The 19,105-nt window shown below is 38.3% G+C and overlaps 1 protein-coding gene across 2 annotated transcripts in view; it reads left to right on the forward strand.

Annotated features, from left to right (window-relative positions):
• The window catches only part of PON3 (paraoxonase 3), a 31,944-nt gene extending 13,649 nt beyond the window's left edge, over positions 1–18,295 (forward strand). Inside the window, exons 4-9 of one of the 2 annotated variants that reach the window (XM_082398544.1) lie at positions 3,451–3,616; positions 8,270–8,396; positions 13,222–13,422; positions 14,411–14,492; positions 14,737–14,865; positions 17,300–18,295. In XM_082398544.1, coding sequence (XP_082254670.1) covers positions 3,451–3,616; positions 8,270–8,396; positions 13,222–13,422; positions 14,411–14,492; positions 14,737–14,865; positions 17,300–17,458 — 864 coding nt within the window. In that variant the 3' untranslated portion in view covers positions 17,459–18,295. The remainder of the gene's footprint in view (positions 1–3,450; positions 3,617–8,269; positions 8,397–13,221; positions 13,423–14,410; positions 14,493–14,736; positions 14,866–17,299) is intronic. The other variant, XM_082398545.1, reaches the window with a different exon arrangement.
• The last annotated feature ends 810 nt before the right edge of the window (positions 18,296–19,105 follow it).

A 19,105-nucleotide genomic window follows, 5' to 3' on the forward strand; every position in this document is an offset into this window, starting at 1 on the left:
TAACCCTTGGTGGGCAGCTCCCTGTGGGCAGTTATATACCCAGTAGTGTCTCAATAAATGTATATTGAATTCCATTCGATTCCTAGACGAGGCTCCAGATTTGCTCAGCTGTTGTTCATCCTCATCATCACCCTATTGGCTGGGCCTCAGCTTCTGGAAATCATCTTCTCACTAATTAGTATTCCTCTCGTTATGCCTTCCTATGTTTGGAGCTCAGTAAATGTTTGTGGATTGAATGTTAACCATGTTACTCAATTCAAAACCCTGAGCATTTTCCACCTTGGGTACCTTGCCTTTCAAAGAGAAGCTCTTTCAAAGAGGAGTAGGGAAAAACCTGCATTTTATTCTCAATACCACCTTCACAGGTTTGGGATGATGAGGAAGCTATGTGAAGGACTGAATTTCAATAAATTAAAATGTATATGTTGTGAAGATGTTGAAAATTATCATGTACTTATTAAATCAGTTGCATTTGGAACGGGACCTAGGATTTTGAAAAAAGTAGATTGACTACCTTTCCAATGTGAATTCTGATTGCTGGAATTGCATGCTCTAATATTCCATTTTAGCCAATAAAATACTACCAAATAACATAAATTTTTAAAATCTATATCTTTTTGGCCAGAAACAGGGCACATAAAATATTCCTTAATGGCCCCAATTTCTAAATTCTTAAGTATAGTCAGGGTCTCATTTGGATTTTAAATTGCTGCTGCTGGTGGTACATGTGAGGGTGGGAGGGCGGGTGTGAGGGACTTTATTTCTTTAGTTTTCCTCCCAAACCAAAAATAAAACAAAGCTGTCTAGAAAAGCTTTTTCTTTGTTGACTTAAATTACCTATTGTCAATTTAGATTTTCAATGTTATGCCAAATAGACCTCTAAAAATAATTACTTTACAGCTAGGCGATTTCTTTGCTATTAGGAAATAATATTTGTAGTTCCTACTCTATGTTTCTTTTCTATTTTCACTAGAACTAAGTGTACTAAATTCTTGCTATTCAGAAAGTAGAGATTTTCATCACAAATAATTCCATGAGAAATGTTAGCTCTTTTTGCAAAATAACAAACAACTCATTCTTATAGGATAAGGATAATGTTCTTTGCTTATTTTTAATCTTTCTGTACTGCAATAAATTCGAGTCCTTGTTCTTGGTTACCTCCTACTGCCCTTTCTTGCCATCCTAGAACATGTTTGGAAGATGCTGATTTAGAGAGTAATTCTGTGCGATAGAAGAGAAGCAGGAATTCTAACTGGAAATTCTACTTTTGACTTTTTGATAAGAAATAAAGGTTCTACCATAGTGTTAAATGCCACAGAGATACAGATAAGCAAATGTAGAAGGGTTATCAAATAAGACATTTTGGAGACCATTGATATGACCTTTATAGAGGCGTTTCTACATACTGGTAGAAAACTGATTCCAGGGAACTAAGAGTTGGAGCAATTCAAATCAAGGCAACAAGGTCAAGTGATGTTTCCGAGAAATTTGACAGTGAAGGGAAGGTGAGAAAAATGCCTATTTGAAGTAATAAAGTTGGAAAAGATTTGTTTCAAGGAAGGAGAAATGAGCAATTTTTCAGGCAAAAGAAGGGGGCATTGGTGAAGAATGAGTGGTGAAACAAGAGAGAGAAGATGTGATTTCTAAAGACAGGCCCTAGGGAACAGGGAACGAAATAAACAGGTGTTGGAGTTAACTTAAGAACAGAAGAAAGATACTCTTTCCTTAAGAAAAGGGAGAAAGGACGAGAATTGGTAAAACTGAAGAATTACTGAGACAGAAAGGAGGGAATCAGAGGAAATTCATGTTGAATGGCAAGGATTTTTTTCAGAGAAATAGCAGGTAAAGTTATCCATTGAGAATAGGAGAAGATGGTGTGGACTCCTGAAGATAATGAAATAAATTTCGAATTGATACTTGGAATATGCAATAGATTACCTACTAGAATGAACACAAATATTGATAAATAGTATTCAATGTCTGGTTGAAGTTGGGATGTAATGTTTTTCAACCTGATTTTAGACTAGCCCTATACAGTATAAGAGCTAGAACAGGGCAAAGAGACTTGGCAAAGAATTTGATAAGGAAGCAGTAAGCAAAGAGTGAGGCTTCCTTGGAAGACGGGCTCTTGACTGATGATGGCAGATTCGAGCTCTGGAAGCAGAAGTTTGTGGCTAGGGACATGCCAATCTCTCCTCTAGGTGTGGTGACTTAAGGAGAAGGAATGATAGAGGGAATAGACCTTCCACTGATGGGCTTCAGTGGCCAGTATTGTCTGGGGAAAGCTAGATTTCCTATAAGATTTAAGCATAGAAGAACTGTTCTAAGAAAAGCTTGAAGATATAGGTGGGGTTGTTTGAAACTGAAGATTGACTACCCCAGGGGGTGGGAGGGGGGAGGGAGGGACAGTGGAAGGGCCAAGAATAGTATAATTGTAAGTAAGAGAGTGTGTGTGTGTGTGTGTGTGTGTGTGTGTGTTGTGTGTGTGTGTGTAAGAAAGGAAGGGGAGAGGGAGAGCAAGGGAGAAGGTAGAGTAGGAAGAAGGAAGAAGGAGGGAGAGAGAGAGAGAAGGAAAGAATTTAAACTGATTATAAGTGGAAGTGAGGGTACAAGAAAAGATACAATGTTGTTGATGTTGATATACATCAGAGTGATGGGGGAAGGATACAGGGAGGAAGTGGGCTGAGTTTTGTAATTGGTATAGAATAAACCAACCCCAAGTTTTGACACAATGACCTGGGATGCAGCAAAGGCCCAATACATTCAGGATGCCTATTATTGGTTGATAAACACCTGGTTCTTCCAGGAGAAAGAGCCACTGTCCAAGTTACTGGAATGAACTTTTTACAATATTTGGAGGAAAGGATTCACATCCAAATCTTTGGACATATCTGTAGGAACAAAATAGGTCAGAAATAGTAAACTGTATGAAACTGGTTCCCCTATGTTAATTCTTGGCTGATTATTCTCTTTGTCATTACATAATATAATGGATGTAGGATGAGAGCAGTGCAATAAACCCATACACCCCTTCTCTCTGCTTTGAGGAGCGTTCATTATATATAGAATAGGACTAGAAAGAACCTTCGCAATTAAACATTTTAATTTCCTCATATTATAAATGAGAAACCTGTAGTACAGGCAGGTCAAGGGACTCAAACAAAGTAATACAGCTTAGTCTCTTGCATTATGCTTTTTGGTCTAACTCCTTCTCTATATATTAAAAATTGAACATAGGTTCTTCCCATATTCCCATTTGCAATGGCTTAGATGACATTGGTAATCCCTCAGATCAGATAATGGCAATACCTGACAGTGTGAAAAATCCCAGAAATCTAAAAGAAATTTAGAGCTTTGAACATTTTTGTTAGGCCTTGAGATTTTAGCTTCCATGTGAAAACGTTGCTTTGATATGTGTATATGTGCATACTTATTCTCTATATTTTAAAGGGATTAAAATATCCAGGCATGCCAAACTTTGCACCAGATGAGCCAGGACAAATCTTCTTGATGGATTTAAATGAGCAAAACCCAAGGGTCCAGGCACTAAACATCAGTGATGGTTTTGACAAAGCATCATTTAATCCACATGGGATCAGTACTTTCATCGACAAAGGTAAAGCTTGAATGCTTAAGAATAAGGGGAAAATGAGGGAAATACAAACCACTCATCTTCAACTATTCAACATGTATGTGAAAGGAGGGAAGATGCTATTTTACCATGAAGATGTATATTTATAAGATAATAAATATGTATCAAAACATTTTTTAAAGTCATGTTGAAGAGGGGGAGACTAGACTGTGGTCACACCCTCTTTCTCCTACCCCCTTTTCTTCTCATCTGACCATCAAAACCAGTTGGGATATTGTTCTCAGAAATCTAACATATAAACTAAAGGCCCTTTGAAAATAATCTCGTCACATTTATAAAGCAACATAAAAGAAAACAATGGATGAATTAGACATTGTTAAAATTAAAAACTTCAAAAGACACCATCAAGGAAGTGAAAAAACAACCTAAAGCATAAGAGAAAAAGATTGCAAATCAGATATCTGATGAGGCTTATATCCAGAATATATAATTTTTATATCTCAACAACAAAAAGACAAATACCCAGTTAAAAAATGGACAAAGGATCTCAGTATATCTTTCCAAAGAGATACACAAATGGCCAATAAACACATGAAAAGATACTCAGTATCCTTAGTCATTAGGGAAATGCAAATCAAAACCATCATGAGATACCACTTCACACCCATAGGGTGGCTATAATTAAAAAAAGACAGACAGTAACAAACATTGGCAAGGATATAGGGAAACTGGCATCCTCACACTTTGCTGGTGGGATTGAGTGCAGTCACTTTTGAATGCAGTTTGACAGTTCCCCAAAATGTTAAAGGTAGATCTACCATATGATGCAGAAACTCTACTCCTTGGCACATACCTAAGAGAACTGAAAACATAGGTCTATACGAAAACTTACACACATATATTCATAGCAACATTACTCCTAATACTCAAAAGGTGAAAATAATCCAAATTCCTATGAAATGTTGAATGCATAACCAAAAGGTGGTATGTTTATACAATGGAATATTATTCGGCAATAAAAAGAAATGAAGTATTGATGAATGCTATAACATGGATGAACCTTGTAAACATTATCCTAAGTGAAAGAATTCAATCACTAAATGCCACATATTGTATGATTCCATTTATATTAAATGTGCAGAATAGGCAAATTTATAGAGACAAAAATTAGATTAGTGGTTGGCAGGGACTTGGGGGGGGCGGGGAATGGGGAGTGACAGCCAATGGATATGGGGTTTCTTTTTGGGGTGATGAAAATATTCTGGAACTAGATAGTGGTTTTGGTTGCACAACTCTGTGAATACACTAAAAACCACTAAACTATACATTTTGAAAGTGTGAGTTTAATGGCAAGTGAACTATATCTCAAAAAAGCTACTGGAGAAAACAAAGCATAGTTATGAATACATTGTATACACTTTAAAACAATAATTTCCAATATTATTTTTTACTTTAGTTTATAATTCCAGACTAACTTAATTTTTAAATATTTGTGGGTCCACAGATCATGTAGAAGATAAGAAGAATGAAACCTCACTAGTAGTAACTATTAACACGTGAAGGGAAGGCCAAATGGAAGTGTTGCAAATCAAAAATTTTAAATAAGTGGTGTTTTAATTCTTCCAAATACATACTGAAGTTACAATGCATTGTTAATTGTGAAGTTAAATTTGCTAGAGTGATTTAAATGAATAAAAAAATGACTAATAATTATCTCAATCCACTTATCCAACTGATCAATGTTTCATTCTTTCATCTGCACCAGCAGAGACTTGTTCATTTTTAAACGAATGGGTACCTTTTAAAATGCTTGAATACTATTTTACTGAGTAGGTTAAATATTCCCCTGAAATCTAATATATGATGTTTACTTGCCTAGCAAGCCCTTCTTTAAAAGATAATTGTACCTAACAATTTTATATTGCTTTACAGTTTATAAAGCACTTTATATATATTTTATTCCTCAAAATAAAACCCTGGGCCCAACCTTGACTCTTCCCCTCTCCCTGCTGCATTCAGTCAACTAGTTACAAAGTTCTGTCCAATTTAACCCTCACATATCTCTCCAAATGCTGACCTCTCCCCATCCTCACTGCACCATCCCAGTCCAAGTCCCCAACATGTCTATCCTAGATTCTGCAGTGGCCCCTGATTGCACTTTCCCTCTTATACCAACTCAAGCCGTTTTTATAAGCAAGCATTATTTTTTATACAAATCTGATCATGTCACTCCCTTCTGAAAATTCACCATATTGTTCCTGTCACTCTGAAGATAAACCCCAAATCTCCAGAATGGTTTCCTAGGCGCTACCCCTACATATTCTGGCATCTGGGTGCTCTCTCCAGCCTCAGTGGACACCACTGGCTCCCTGACTCTCTGGACTAGTCACACTGGATTTCCTTTAGTCCTGCAGAATGCTGCATGCCTCAGGGCCTTTGCATCTGTAATTCCCTCTGCCTGGAATGTCTTTCCACTTATTTCTGGCTTATTCTTCTTCATCATTCAGGCCTCAGCTTAAATGTCACCTTCTCAGGGAAGCCTTCCTATCATCTTATTTCAGGCTGTGAACCTTGCTATATTTCTTCTCAATGAACTTCTTCTTTTAGCACTCATCAAAATGGTAATTAATGCTTTTTATTAATGTTAAAAGATAACAACCTTCTTTCCCTCTCCCACTATTGCTCTATAGTGGGCTCCTTCTCATCTCTAGATCCAAGCTTAACTGTCACTTTTCAAGTGGGTGCAACTGTCTGAAGAAGGCATATCTCCCCACTCCCATATTCTTTTATTTACTAATTATTTCCTCCCTGTTTTCTTCTCTAGAATGTAACCATCATAAAAGCATATGTGACTTGTTCATTGCCGGATTCCCAGAGTCTAGAACAGTGTCTGCAGCATGTTAGGTGCTCTGTGAACCTGTGTTAAATGAATAAATGAATGAACCCTATGAGTCAGGCAGGGCAGATATTGATAGTTTTATAGATGGAGAAATGGGAGTTTAGAGACATGCAGTAAAGTGTGACTTCACTTCTGTCATTAGTAAATGGCAATTCCAGAAGTAGAACCCAGATGGTCTTACTTCTAATCCTATGTCCTTAATTCAGGTGAAATTTGGGCTCCTGGCTCTATTTAAATAATTTGAGAGTCATCACTTTTTTTGCCTGACACCCAGCTAGACATATGATGCTTCATTGGAGAAGGTGTAATGAGTCATCAGATTAACCTGGAGCTATTTTATTCCATGGAATAGTGTTAGAGGTGGGTTGTGTTTTTTTAAGGGAGGAAGGGGAGGTAAGGGTTGGTTTTGGTTTGTTTTTGCTTTTTTTTTTTTTTTTTTTTTTTTAAGATGGGACCAGTTTACAGATTAATCCTCAGGCATATAATCAGGCTTTCAGAAGTTAAGTATGTTATGATTGACAACTTATTTTATTTGTTAGTGACCTCCCTTAATTATGTATTTAATTCATAAGGCCAAAACATTACACATAAATTGGCATGAATGAGAAGACAGAAAACAAAAGTCTTCTCACCAAGCATCTCTTATATGAAAAGAGGCCTTAAGAAGGGGGTAAAGCCAGGACAGCAATGTATTTTTCATGCTGTGTCCAGCAAGAGTGTCTGGTCGAAGGGCCATGTGAGGGCTAAATGCTATTCAGGTTCTGCTTGCCAAGTCCCTGGAACAGAGTTGCCATGCCCTGGAACAGAGTTGGGTCAGACAAAAAGAAAGATTCATCTGTGAGGGAGCACTTTTCCTTAATTCAGGTAAAGGTGCCCATGTGGTTCAGGGGCCCTGAGTATAAGCCCCACATCTCAGGGCTCTGGCTTGCTCTGCTGCATGATTGGAAACCCCATCAAGAAAGGAACTGGGGAGATGAACGCAGATCAAATCCTGAATGGGAGCATGGGCCCAGGCTCTTTCAAACTCGAGAGTTCATCTGACTTAGAACTCCTGATAAGTCAGAAAACAGTACTCTGAGAAGCTAGAGTACTACCCCCAATCCTGTTCACAGCAGTTCACATTACGGTATGAGAACAGATAGGTGAACATTCCTGAGGTTGGTTATACCTAAAATTGGCTAATCTATTTTCTTCTACATTCGTATTTACATTCCACGTCTACTGGGTTCATGAATAACTAAATATCGTTACTGCAACCTCAGGTAGGTGACTTGTGTCAGGAGTTCATTCTCTCTCTGGGAAATGTTTATTTTAAAATATTTAGACAGGCCTGACTCTTCTTGAACGTGTGTTGCAATGTAGGCAGTTCTCACAGAAAAGAATTCTCGGCAAAGCTTTGCTTGCTTGTACCCACTTCTCTTGTTGATGGGCCACCTTGGGAAACCGCATCCGTGTTTATGCACCACTGTAATTCTGCATCTTCCTGTTAGAGAGGGTGTGCAGGTGAGGCTGAAGGGAGCACTGCAGAAACATCTGGGCTTGGCTTTGCCACTGGGTGGTGATGAAATTGCTGACAAGTCATTAACCTTCTGAGTGTCAGTTTCTTCAATAAAATGAAGATTCTGGCATTTGTTTGACTTACCTATCAGATGGGTTGCGAGGATCAAATGCAAGATGTATAAGAAAAATCCTTGGACATGACCAAGTTCTACACTAGGTGTAATAATAGTTGCAACAGAAGCAAACTTCTTGGAAATTATGTCTTTTTTCCACTTTAGACCAAATTGTTTATCTTTATGTTGTGAATCATCCCCACATGGAGTCCACTGTGGAGATATTTAAATTTGAGGAACAGCAACGTTCTTTGGTACACCTGAAAACTATAAAACACGAACTTCTCAAAAGGTACGGAATTAAAGTATTCAATTTGCGCCTCTGCTGTGTGCTTTGTTTTCTTTAGTTCACAGCCTTTGTTAAACTTTTGTTTTGAAGCTTTTTCTTCTAAAGCTTTCTAAAGGTTCTCATGGTGACATTGCCCAGCACCTCACTAGAAATTGCTGTATTCGGTATTGAGTATCTTTATATTCTCCAACTTTTTGAAAGCATTTTAATCCTATAAAGTTGCTCTAATTCCATCCTCCATAACACAACAGCACAGAACCTGCTATTGGGCTCTTTAAACACCCACACCCTTTAGTTGTCCTGGTAGGTTGTATTCTGAAAGCCATACCCATTGGGTGTTATAACCAGCCTCCAGAAGGACCATTCCTTTGTTCAATCAAAGTTTTAAAGTAACATTTGAAAAAAGGCCTGTAGGCATATATAAAAATTCACATTTATTAAGTATTGACTATGTGCCAGGCACTGTGCCAAAATCCCTAATTCCCTTTCACTCTCACAACTGCCTTTAGTAATAGGCATGAGTAAACAGAGACTTAGAGCAGTTTGGGGTAAGTTACTTACCCAAATTACATAATTTGTAAGTGGTAGAACTAGGGTGTAAACCTTGACCCATCTGAATTCAAAGCTGGGCTCTTAATCACTGTGGTGAACATCTTTGAGAAAAATTGTATGTTTTTTACTGGCTACGTTGCCTGTTTCAAGCCTGTAACGAACAATGAAGAATCTTTTATAAAATGGATTCAACGCTGAAAGACTGGTTCTAAAACCGTAGAGGTTAATCTTTCCATGAGGTAGAAGAGTAGGGAAAGAAAAGGAAGGAAGTTCATCTTCTCTCCTTTGCTCTCTTTCTCAACAACACATTTGGATTTCTCCCCATAGAATGTGGGGGCAACAAAAGGAGAGGCAGAAGAAGTAAGAGAACTTGAAGTTGTTGACTTTTCCCATGATGCACTGTGCTGGGTTCTGAGGCACAGTGGGGACCAGGACTGCCACTGCTGGGTGACTGAGAAACTGTGGACAAGTCACTTAACCTGTGCTTCAGTTTTCCTCAGCAAAATGGGGATTCCCTCATAGGCCTGACTTACCTACCAGGTGATTGTGAGGGTCAAATGCAATAACATCACCTTGTGGGAAGAGTGCCTCAGAAAGCATAGCCTGAGGGAAAACTCAAGACACAACTCTTTGGTTAGGGAGTACCAGCCCAGGATGCAGAAGTCAGACACCAGCCTGAGGCAGGGAAAGTGGAGTGTTATGGGTTGAATTGTGTCTCCTCAAAAAGATAAGTTGAAATTTTAACCCCTGATACCCCAGAACATGACCTTATGTGGAAATAGGATCCTTACAGATGTAATTAGTTAAGATGAGGCTGTATTAGAGCTGAGTGTGCCCTTAATCCAATATGATTGATGTCCTTATAAGAAGACAGATGGACACACAGGGAGAATGCATGTGAAGATGGAAAGTGAGATTGGAGTGATGCATCTACAAGCCAAGGAATGCCTGAGGCTACCAGAAGCTAGAAGAGGCAAAGAAGGATCCACCAGTAGAAGCTTCAGAGGGAGCATGGCTCTGTCAACAATTTGATTTCAGACTTCTGGCCTCCAGAACTATGAGACAGTAAATTTGTGTTGTCTTAAGCCACCCAGTTTGTGGTACTTTGTTACAGCAGCACCAGGAAACTCATATGGGAGAGAGTCTATAGCAAATGCATTGTTAAGCCAGCTACTGCTAAGTGCAACTGACTGCTTGAAATCATGGGATTGCCCTCCAGTAAGCAACATAAACCTCATTTCAAGACAATCTGGCCAAGATAAGAAAGGAAGAGGAGTTTATCCACTCCCCCACCATCTCTCAGTAGTCAGAGGTTTGCCTCAAGGGGTGTTAATTCCTGCACATACCTTTTTACCCATGTGCAAGGCAAGTCTGGTGATATCCTGTGCTTTGAATTTGACACGGAAGCCTGGAAATGGGAGTAAGAGGCCTATAACAGACATGAGGTAAGGCGCTATAAGGGTACACTGTGGAAAGTCTGTCAGATCCTATGCAGAGCTGGTTGAAATAGTGCCAGCTGGAATAGGGCAGGTGCGGCTTTGAGGATCTAAAGAAGACCTTGAGAGGTACCCTGATAAACGCATACCCAAGCATTTCAAAGGGTAGAACAAGGTGCTATGGAACAAATTATGAGGGAATTTAACTTAATCTATGGTGTTAATACTTTTTGGAAGAAGGACTGCGCAAGCTGAGACCTAAAAGACAAGTAGCCCAATAACATTGGGAAAGTCATTGTACAACAAAACCTCAAAGTATTTCCTGATACATCCAAATTTTTCTTTCCTAAATTTAATGTAAACTTGTATGGATATAACTGAATCACTTTGCTGTACACCTGTAACTAACACATCATTGTTAATCAACTATACTCCAATATAGAATAAAAAATTTTTTAAATCATAAATGCCACTAGAAAGGGTGGCACATTAACTTTATTGACAATATTGTGTATTTTACAAAACTGCTGAGTAAAGAAGCTTCACACACACACACACACACACACACACACAGGTTCAATCTTTTTTTTTTTTACATTTTTTTCTAGTCATCATCTCTTTTTTTCTTTTCCAAAATAGAAATGATTGTTTCAATTGTTGTAAGAGTGAGACTTGGTTCATTTAAAAATTTCAGTGGTATTGAAGAACATAAATAAGAAAGAATAACACTCATAATCCCACCTATGCAGAGAAAATATAAAGGTCAGGATGAACTGGATCTTGCTACAATAATAGAAAAGAAAAACCCTAGCATCTTTAATGGCTCAAACCCACAAAGTTGTGTTTTGTTTTCATAGTCATGCTACATATCCAATGTAGGTGATTCAGGGAGTCAGTTTTATGGTGTCCTCATTTAGAACCCTAAGAGAGGACCACACTCTCATTTATCAGAAAAGTTGCTGGTTACTGTGGAAGAGTGAGGGAAGCATGGTGGATCTTGTACTGCCTCTTAAAGTCTCCCATCTCGGAAGCTACATACATTACTTCAGTTTTTTTTTTTTTAACATCTTTATTGGGGTATAATTGCCTTACAGTTGTGTGTTAGTTTCTGCTTTATAACAAAGTGAATCAGCTATACATATACACATATCCCCATATCTCCTCCCTCTTGCGCCTCCCTCCCACCCCTCTAGGAGGACACAAAGCACCGAGCTGATCTCCCTGACCAGCTCTTTATCAGCAACCTGCTCATGAGGTGGACAGATCAGAGCTTAAAGATTTTTTTCAAAATTAGGGGAATATGGTGGAGCTGCATATTAACAACAGTGGGAAATTACCCAATTTTGGGTTCGTTGTGTTTGATGATTCTGAGCCTGTTCAGAAGGTGCTTAGCCACAGGCCCATCATGTTCAGAGGTGAGGTCCATCTGAATGTGGAAGAAAAGAAGACTCGAGCCGCCCAGGAAGGAGACTGCCGAGATAACCACCTGCAGGGACCTGGAGGCCCTCGAGGTGGGCTGGGTGGTGGGATGAGAGGCCCACCCTGCGGAGGCATGGTGCAGAAACCAGGATTTGCAGTGGGAAGGGGCAGTGCTCCAAGGCAGTGAATTGCTCTTCACCGATCTTCAGGCAGCAGTACAAACCCTAGCACAGAACGGTGAATTTCTTCAGCCAACCTTTGGTATCTTGGAATCTGATCCTAGTCTATCATAAACTGCTTAAGTTTGTACAATTTCACTTTTTGTGTTAATGGTGTGTGCTCCTTACCCGCCCCCTCCCCCCATTTTAGTCCTTCACTTCCAATATTGTGGAATGATATTTTAGGAAAAATGGATTTTTAAAGAAGAAAAAAAAAAAGACTGCATTTCCCTGCTTTACTTGCATATACAGACTGGATTTTTTTTTAACAGTTTCCCCAAAGGAATGTTTCTTGCTTATTACTGCCATTTGGTATGTTTCGTTCATTGGAATATTTCTTACTTATTTTCTACATGTTTCAAAATCCTGGGAGAATTACAGGATTTGATAAACATTTTGAAGGCAGGAAAAACCCAAATTGTCTCTTCTTTGAGAGTCAGGACTACCTTCTGGTGCGGAAAAATTGCCGTTGGAAAAATTGACAATTTAGATTCTCTCTGGTATGGTTAAAAACTGAATAAAAGGTGTTAGTGGAGTTTTTCTTTGGATACGCGATCACCAAACAGTTCCAAAACCTACTGTTTTTACCACTGAAATTTAAATTGTGAGATAGGTTTTAAATGTCTAGAATGCAACTGATAAGCTTTTCTGGAACTGTTAGATTTTTTTTTGAAGTAGAGTTTTTTCATGTTTAATTTGTATTTGTAAAAAAAGAAAAAAAAATTTTTTAAATCTGAGTAACACAAAACCAGAGCAAAACTGTTGTGCCTTCTATTTATCTTTGATTCCAGTCTTGGCAATTGTTTAAAGAAAAATAATAATAATTTTAAAAAACCTAGATTTGTTCTATCAGGTTCAGAGTATGTTGGGAATTATAGAATCCCTCTTTCACCTGTAAAAAAAAAAACAAAACAGTCGCAAGTCAACAGATTTAGATTTGAGGTTTATTTGTATACTTGTCTGTTTTTGCTGATTTCTGTGGAAGGGAGGAGTGAGAAAATAATAAATGGCTAAAAGAAAATCCATCAGGGCAATGAAAAGTCATGTACTTTCTGTGGAATCCTTTAATCCATACTAGTTCATGTATACTTTTTCAAACTGATGAATTTATTGGTCTTTGAGATTTAGTGATTTTAAATAGCCCATGGGGTTTTTTCTTTTCCTCTCTCGTCTCTTTCCTTTTTTTTTTCTTCTTCATTTTAGTGTGAATGACATTGTGGTTCTCGGAGCGGAACAGTTCTATGCCACGAGAGACCACTATTTTACCAACTTCTTCTTGGCACTATTAGAGATGGTCATGGATCTTCGCTGGACTTACATTCTTTTCTACAGTCCAAGAGAGGTTAAAGTGGTCGCCAAAGGATTTAGTTCTGCCAATGGGATCACCATGTCACCAGACAAGAAGTAAGCTCTTTTAAAAATTCCAACCCTTTACCCTTGACATTTTCATGGATTCCTTCCCTGAAGAAGTGCTTACTTCCTGAGGCTTAAGTAGTCAATACATGTGTGGAGGGATCCAGCGTGGCCAGGGTTCACAATAAATGTGTGATCTTAAGCCAACCATTGCTCTCTTGCACTTTAGGGTCCCCCAACAAAATGAGGGATTTTGACTCAAGGATATGAGGTACTTGTTCCAAATTCTTATGTGACTAAAAAAGAGTATAAATGCATGATTCCTCTGCCCCTTATGAGGCTAGAAGGTCTTTAATCACTTATACTAAGTTCAGTTACCCAAAAATTCTTATTGGAGAGGAAGACCCAACTTAGATTGGGCATTGGGATTGTATACGTTTCAGACTTACTGTTATACTACAACAGAATTTTCTATAAGAAGACATTATTTTATGCAGCATAAAATTTTATGAGAAACACTCTTTTAAAGTGTTTTTAAAATGGAAGGTTATTTAAGAAGAAGAGTACCATGAATATTAAATGTAAAGGTGAGATAATAAATAGAGATGATCCCTGTGGAAAACAGCGCTAAGTATTCTTCCTCTTTTTAAAAATAATTGTGATTGAGTTTCATGATCATCTGCTACTTCTTTTCAAGCACGAGTTTCTGGAAGTATAGGCTCTATTGGACTTATGAGAGGTCCACTTACCTCCATTCAATTTAAAGAATAAAGTGTGACTCCTAACTGATGAGACTGAGCCTATATGTCATCTAGAAACACCAATTCCATTACCTTATGGTCATATCTCATATTCAACGCTTACTTAAAGCACTTCAAGAGTATTAAAAATACCAGTCCATTATCTTTTACTGTGGTTTAGAAAGGCATTGTAGTGGCACTTTGAGCTATTGTGAATTTGTATACTTCTTCTCCAAAATAAAAGTTAGTATCATCTCTCATTACTACTTGCTTAAATGTAAATGTTACTTACTTCAAAGGTATATCTATGTAGCTGATGTATTGGATAAGAACATTCATGTAATGAAAAAACATGACAACTGGGATTTAACTCAACTCAAGGTAAAAGTGCCCTGTCTTCCCACACAACGTGTTCTATTACATTAGCTCCCAAGCTTGACCTCGGAATGTGCTCCCTGAATGAAGGAAATGAGACTATTTTAGAAGAACGTTGGTGAGATTATGCTTGCACTTCTAAAATTCAGTAGCAAAAATCTAATTTCAGGATCCAGAAGGAGCTGGTGGGAGGGAGGAGGTAGGGAAGAAAGTCAAAACAATGTCTTCACTACTTCCTCTTTGTTGGAAGGTAATCCAGTTGGGCACCTTAGTGGATAACTTAACTGTTGATCCTGACACGGGAGATATTTTGGCAGGATGCCATCCTAATGCCATCAAGCTGCTGATGTATAATACTGAGGATCCTCCAGGGTCAGAAGTAAGTTCTTATACTTCTCTAAGCTCACGGGAAAAGCGGCAAGAACAAACAATTTGTTGAGGTGACTTGGGAGAAGTTAGCAGGTCATATGTGATGTTCCAGAATTGAACAAATTCTGCATATGGAAAGAGTAAAGATTTGGGGCAGGATGGGGAGATACAGCCCATTAACCCCTTCAAGTCACCTGGTGACAGTTTAACATCAGTGCTAAACAGCATATCCTATCCTTGCAAAGGCTGTACTTGCTATTGAGAATCATGGGAAAATATGAGCTTGATTATTCATATTGACCCAGATTCCCATATCATAGTTCCAATCAGGATGTAGGCTCTGAGCAGGCCCTAAAGTTAGGCAAAGGGAAAGTCATATATGGAAACATCTTTCATACTGCCCAACAGGAAGCTCACATGAAAGGGTTTAAACGACTGTAGTCTCATAAAAAAATTAGATTTTGCCTGCAGGTTCTATTATATATGATAGTGTTGAAGAATGTCTCATTTTAAAGATGTTATTTTAAATATCTTCTAAAATAATATCATATGCCATTGAATTTTATATGGCATTAGAAACAATAGCATAAAGCATTGCAATTTCTATAGCATTGAGCTTAAGAATAAAAAAATCTCTAGTGAATTTAAATACAGGTATAAATTCTTGGCACACATACTATGAGAGATTTATTCACAAAAATTTATTGAGCACTTATAATGTACTAGACTTTGTTCTAATGCTTAGAAAATAATCAGAAAACAAAACATACAAAGATCCCTGCTGTTAGGGAGGGAGAAAGACAATGAACAATAAGCATAAGAAATAAGTAAATTAGTAAGTTTGAAAATGGTAAGTTCTATGGGAAGAAAAAGCATAACAGTAAAAGGGATCAGGATTACTAAACAGAGGAATGGCAGGTCTTATTAAGTATGGAGACTAGGCTATGCCTCATTGAGAAGGTAAGGTTTGAACAAAGAGAATGTTTGAATCTAGGTTTGGGGAGTTGGGAAATTGAGACTCAAATCCCACCCTGGTAATTGGCCCAGTGGGTAAAGTAGAACGTACAGTTATTCTGCTTCCAATATTGCTATTCTTTAGTTTAAAAAAAAAAAAAAAAAAAAGATTTGTTTCTTTTATTAACATATTAGTCACAACTTTCTTTGTTTTGTTTTTGGCTCTGCTGCATGGCTTGTGGGATCTTAGTTCCCTGACCAGGGATTGAACCCATGTCCTCGCCAGTGAAAGCACGGAGTCCTAACCACTGGACTGCCAGAGAATTCCCTAGTCAACAATTTCTTGACAAAAAACAACAACAACCAAAAACAAAACAAAACAAAACACCCCAAAACATCAAAAAAATATAAAAAGAAACAAAAGTCCAGCCTGAGATTAGAACCTGAAGAATTGTTACCCTAAGCTACCCTGGCCTCAGATATATGCCCCCCAAAGTGATACATATAGCTTTTCTACAAATGCCCAACAACAATGTCTGCTTTAAGAGAATGAAAATACGACCCATAGAATGATATGAAAATTGTTTAGACTCTTTTTCATATCTCCATTTTCAAGTTTAATCATTTGTTTATTTTAGATAAGACTTCTTTCTTCACAATCACTGACACCCTTTATTTTTGGTGGGGGCTAATGTTTTCTACATTCCAGCTTGAGTATTTCCATGTAACAAACCTGAGATAAAGTTGTAGGATCTTCCTCAAGATAAAACAAGAACAAAAACAAAAAAAACTAAATTCTATTTTAATAAGAGATGTTGATATAGACTCATGACTCATGAAATCCTAATCCTAAATTAAATCCTAATTTAATTCACATCATGTCCTATTTGAGTGAACTTCATCCAGGCTATTTGGAAACCTGAGCACTTACGTATTTACTGATGAGCAAACTAAACTGTGTAAATCCTGAGGATCAATAACAGTACTAGGCAGTGATGTGTCAGATCGAATTCCAAAGTATGCATTCTTTATGCTTCCTTGAGGGAGGGGTCCAGCTGTGAAAACTACCATCTACTGGTTCTGGGTTGTGTTGGCTGGCTAACTGGTTGTCCCTTCATTATCTTGTCCCATGTTTCCCTCCTCATCCTGTATGCCCAGTCAAAGGCAAGAACCTTTCCACAGAGGGAGCAACAAGATTAGATAAGAGCATTCACGGTTCTTACCTCTCTCTATAAAGTCCGAACTATCAAAATTGTGTGGACCATCTGTTGAGGAATTTGGCTAATGTGAGATCACTAGTCCACCTGACTGACTAGATATCGTTAGGACACTGATACTTTCATCAGAAGAAGAAAAAGAAAAGATTGAAGATGTACGGATTTTAGCTTACTGATTTCTGAGAAACATATTACTCCTGGAGTATTTGGGAAGGAAAACATCTCTGATGGCTGTTTGTTCATACTCTACTAATGAATGATCTTTCTTGACAGGTACTTCGCATCCAGAATGCTTTGTCTGAGAAGCCCAGGATAAGCACTGAGTATGCCAACAATGGCTCAATGCTTCAGGGCAGCTCTGTGGCTTCTGTGTACCAGGGGAAGCTTCTCATAGGCACCGTATTTCACAAAGCTCTGTACTGTGTGCTCTAGAGTCCAGATATTCCAAAAAGTCTACATGTTTGGTAAAAGTAAACCCTTAATTATATGATAACTCGAACTATAAGTAAATGACAATAAAAATAACTAAATAATAAATTTTTATTGGACACACCAATAAAAATGTGTCCGGCTTTTCTCATGGATAGAAGAAGCAGAGAGATTACGTAATATTCACCTAACTGCAAGTCAAGATAGTGACAGTCCAACAAGAGACTAAACCTCTTAATTCTTTTTATCTACCACCCCCAATATTCTTTCTACAGTAAAATGAGTGAGCTGTGGTAAGTGAGGTGTCCAGCTCACCTAGGGCTCCTTGGTAACTGTGTGGCAAAATTAACCTCCTGCAACTGTGATGTTCTGAGCCTCCTGCAGTCCAGACCAGGAGAAAAGCTAATGTTCAAATATTTACAATTCCCCCTCTCTTCCCTCAATTGCACAAGGCACAAGCTGCCAATCAAGTGCCCAGCCCATGGATAAAAGCAAGAGTTGGCATCATGTGACTGCCCAAATTCCTCCTTGAACTTGCATTCTCCCAATGTAGACACAGGAAATCAGATTCTGGAAAATCTGACAAAGACAGACCACACTGCCTACCTCAAGGCAGGGCAGAGCTAATCTGATCTTTGTAACAGGTCTTTATTTGTAGTGATATCTGTATCTGAAGCGTTGTAATCAGCTTGGCTCTGAACCAGGAGATGGGGCCTCAGGACTGTTATCCTCATCTGCTTTAAACATGCTCTTCTGGTTGATTCAATAAACACTTATTAAGCAACATTCCATAGACCTGGCCCTAAAGAATCTGAAATAAATAACAGTATTGTATTGAAATCTTATCTTAAGGACCAAGTCAACCTTAGTTTGATGAGAATGAATAAAAGTGTCCCTTTCTTGGTCAAAAACCAGGACAACCTTTAGGAAATCATTAACGGGACTTAGTATACACAAGCACTCCAACCCCTTCCTTTTTTGTGACTTTTGCTGGGGAGTGGTTGGTTGATTTTTTTTTTTTCTCTCTGGGGATGGGGTGTTGGGGTGACCTTTTTATTTCCTAAGTCATTTTGCTCAATTAGATGTAAGTTTTGTTGAAAAGTTTTGTAGCTGGGTAAAATTCTACTTTTTAGCCCATGTAACCCTTTCTGATTTAGACAGTAGGATTGCAGTTTCCATTGCTTTAGGGGATGAATGACACAGCAAAATGTTATAGTCAGTTCTCAGATTTTAATTTTGAGAAGACTAACCATTAGGGGGACACAGAGAAAAATAACTAAGAGCATGTATACAGCCGGTTTCGGAAAATATGTCTTATTTTCTGTCCTTAACCCTTACAACTACAAATTAGATAAAGTTTACCAGACTAGGGGGGACATGGAGATTCAGAGATGAGAAGAATAAGAGTATTTAGAGGCTGGTGTGTTCCTAAGAATTTGCCCTGGCTTCTTCCCAGGCCAATTTAGGAAAGGCTTCATGATAAAACTCCCAGAGAGATTTGGGGGATCTCATTGCCAGGGACCAATACGTCCTTTCACAGTGAGGGCCTGGAAAGTTACAAAGCTCTGGAGCTTCCCTTCTTGTAGGCACTTCCAATCTTTATGTGATTATCTTGAGCCTCTTCCCTCACTTGGCTTGGGAGGGAGAGGG

The sequence above is a fragment of the Balaenoptera borealis genome (genome assembly GCF_965194805.1).
Source record: "Balaenoptera borealis genome assembly, chromosome: 7".
In the NCBI taxonomy this organism is placed as follows: Eukaryota; Metazoa; Chordata; class Mammalia; order Artiodactyla; family Balaenopteridae; genus Balaenoptera; species Balaenoptera borealis.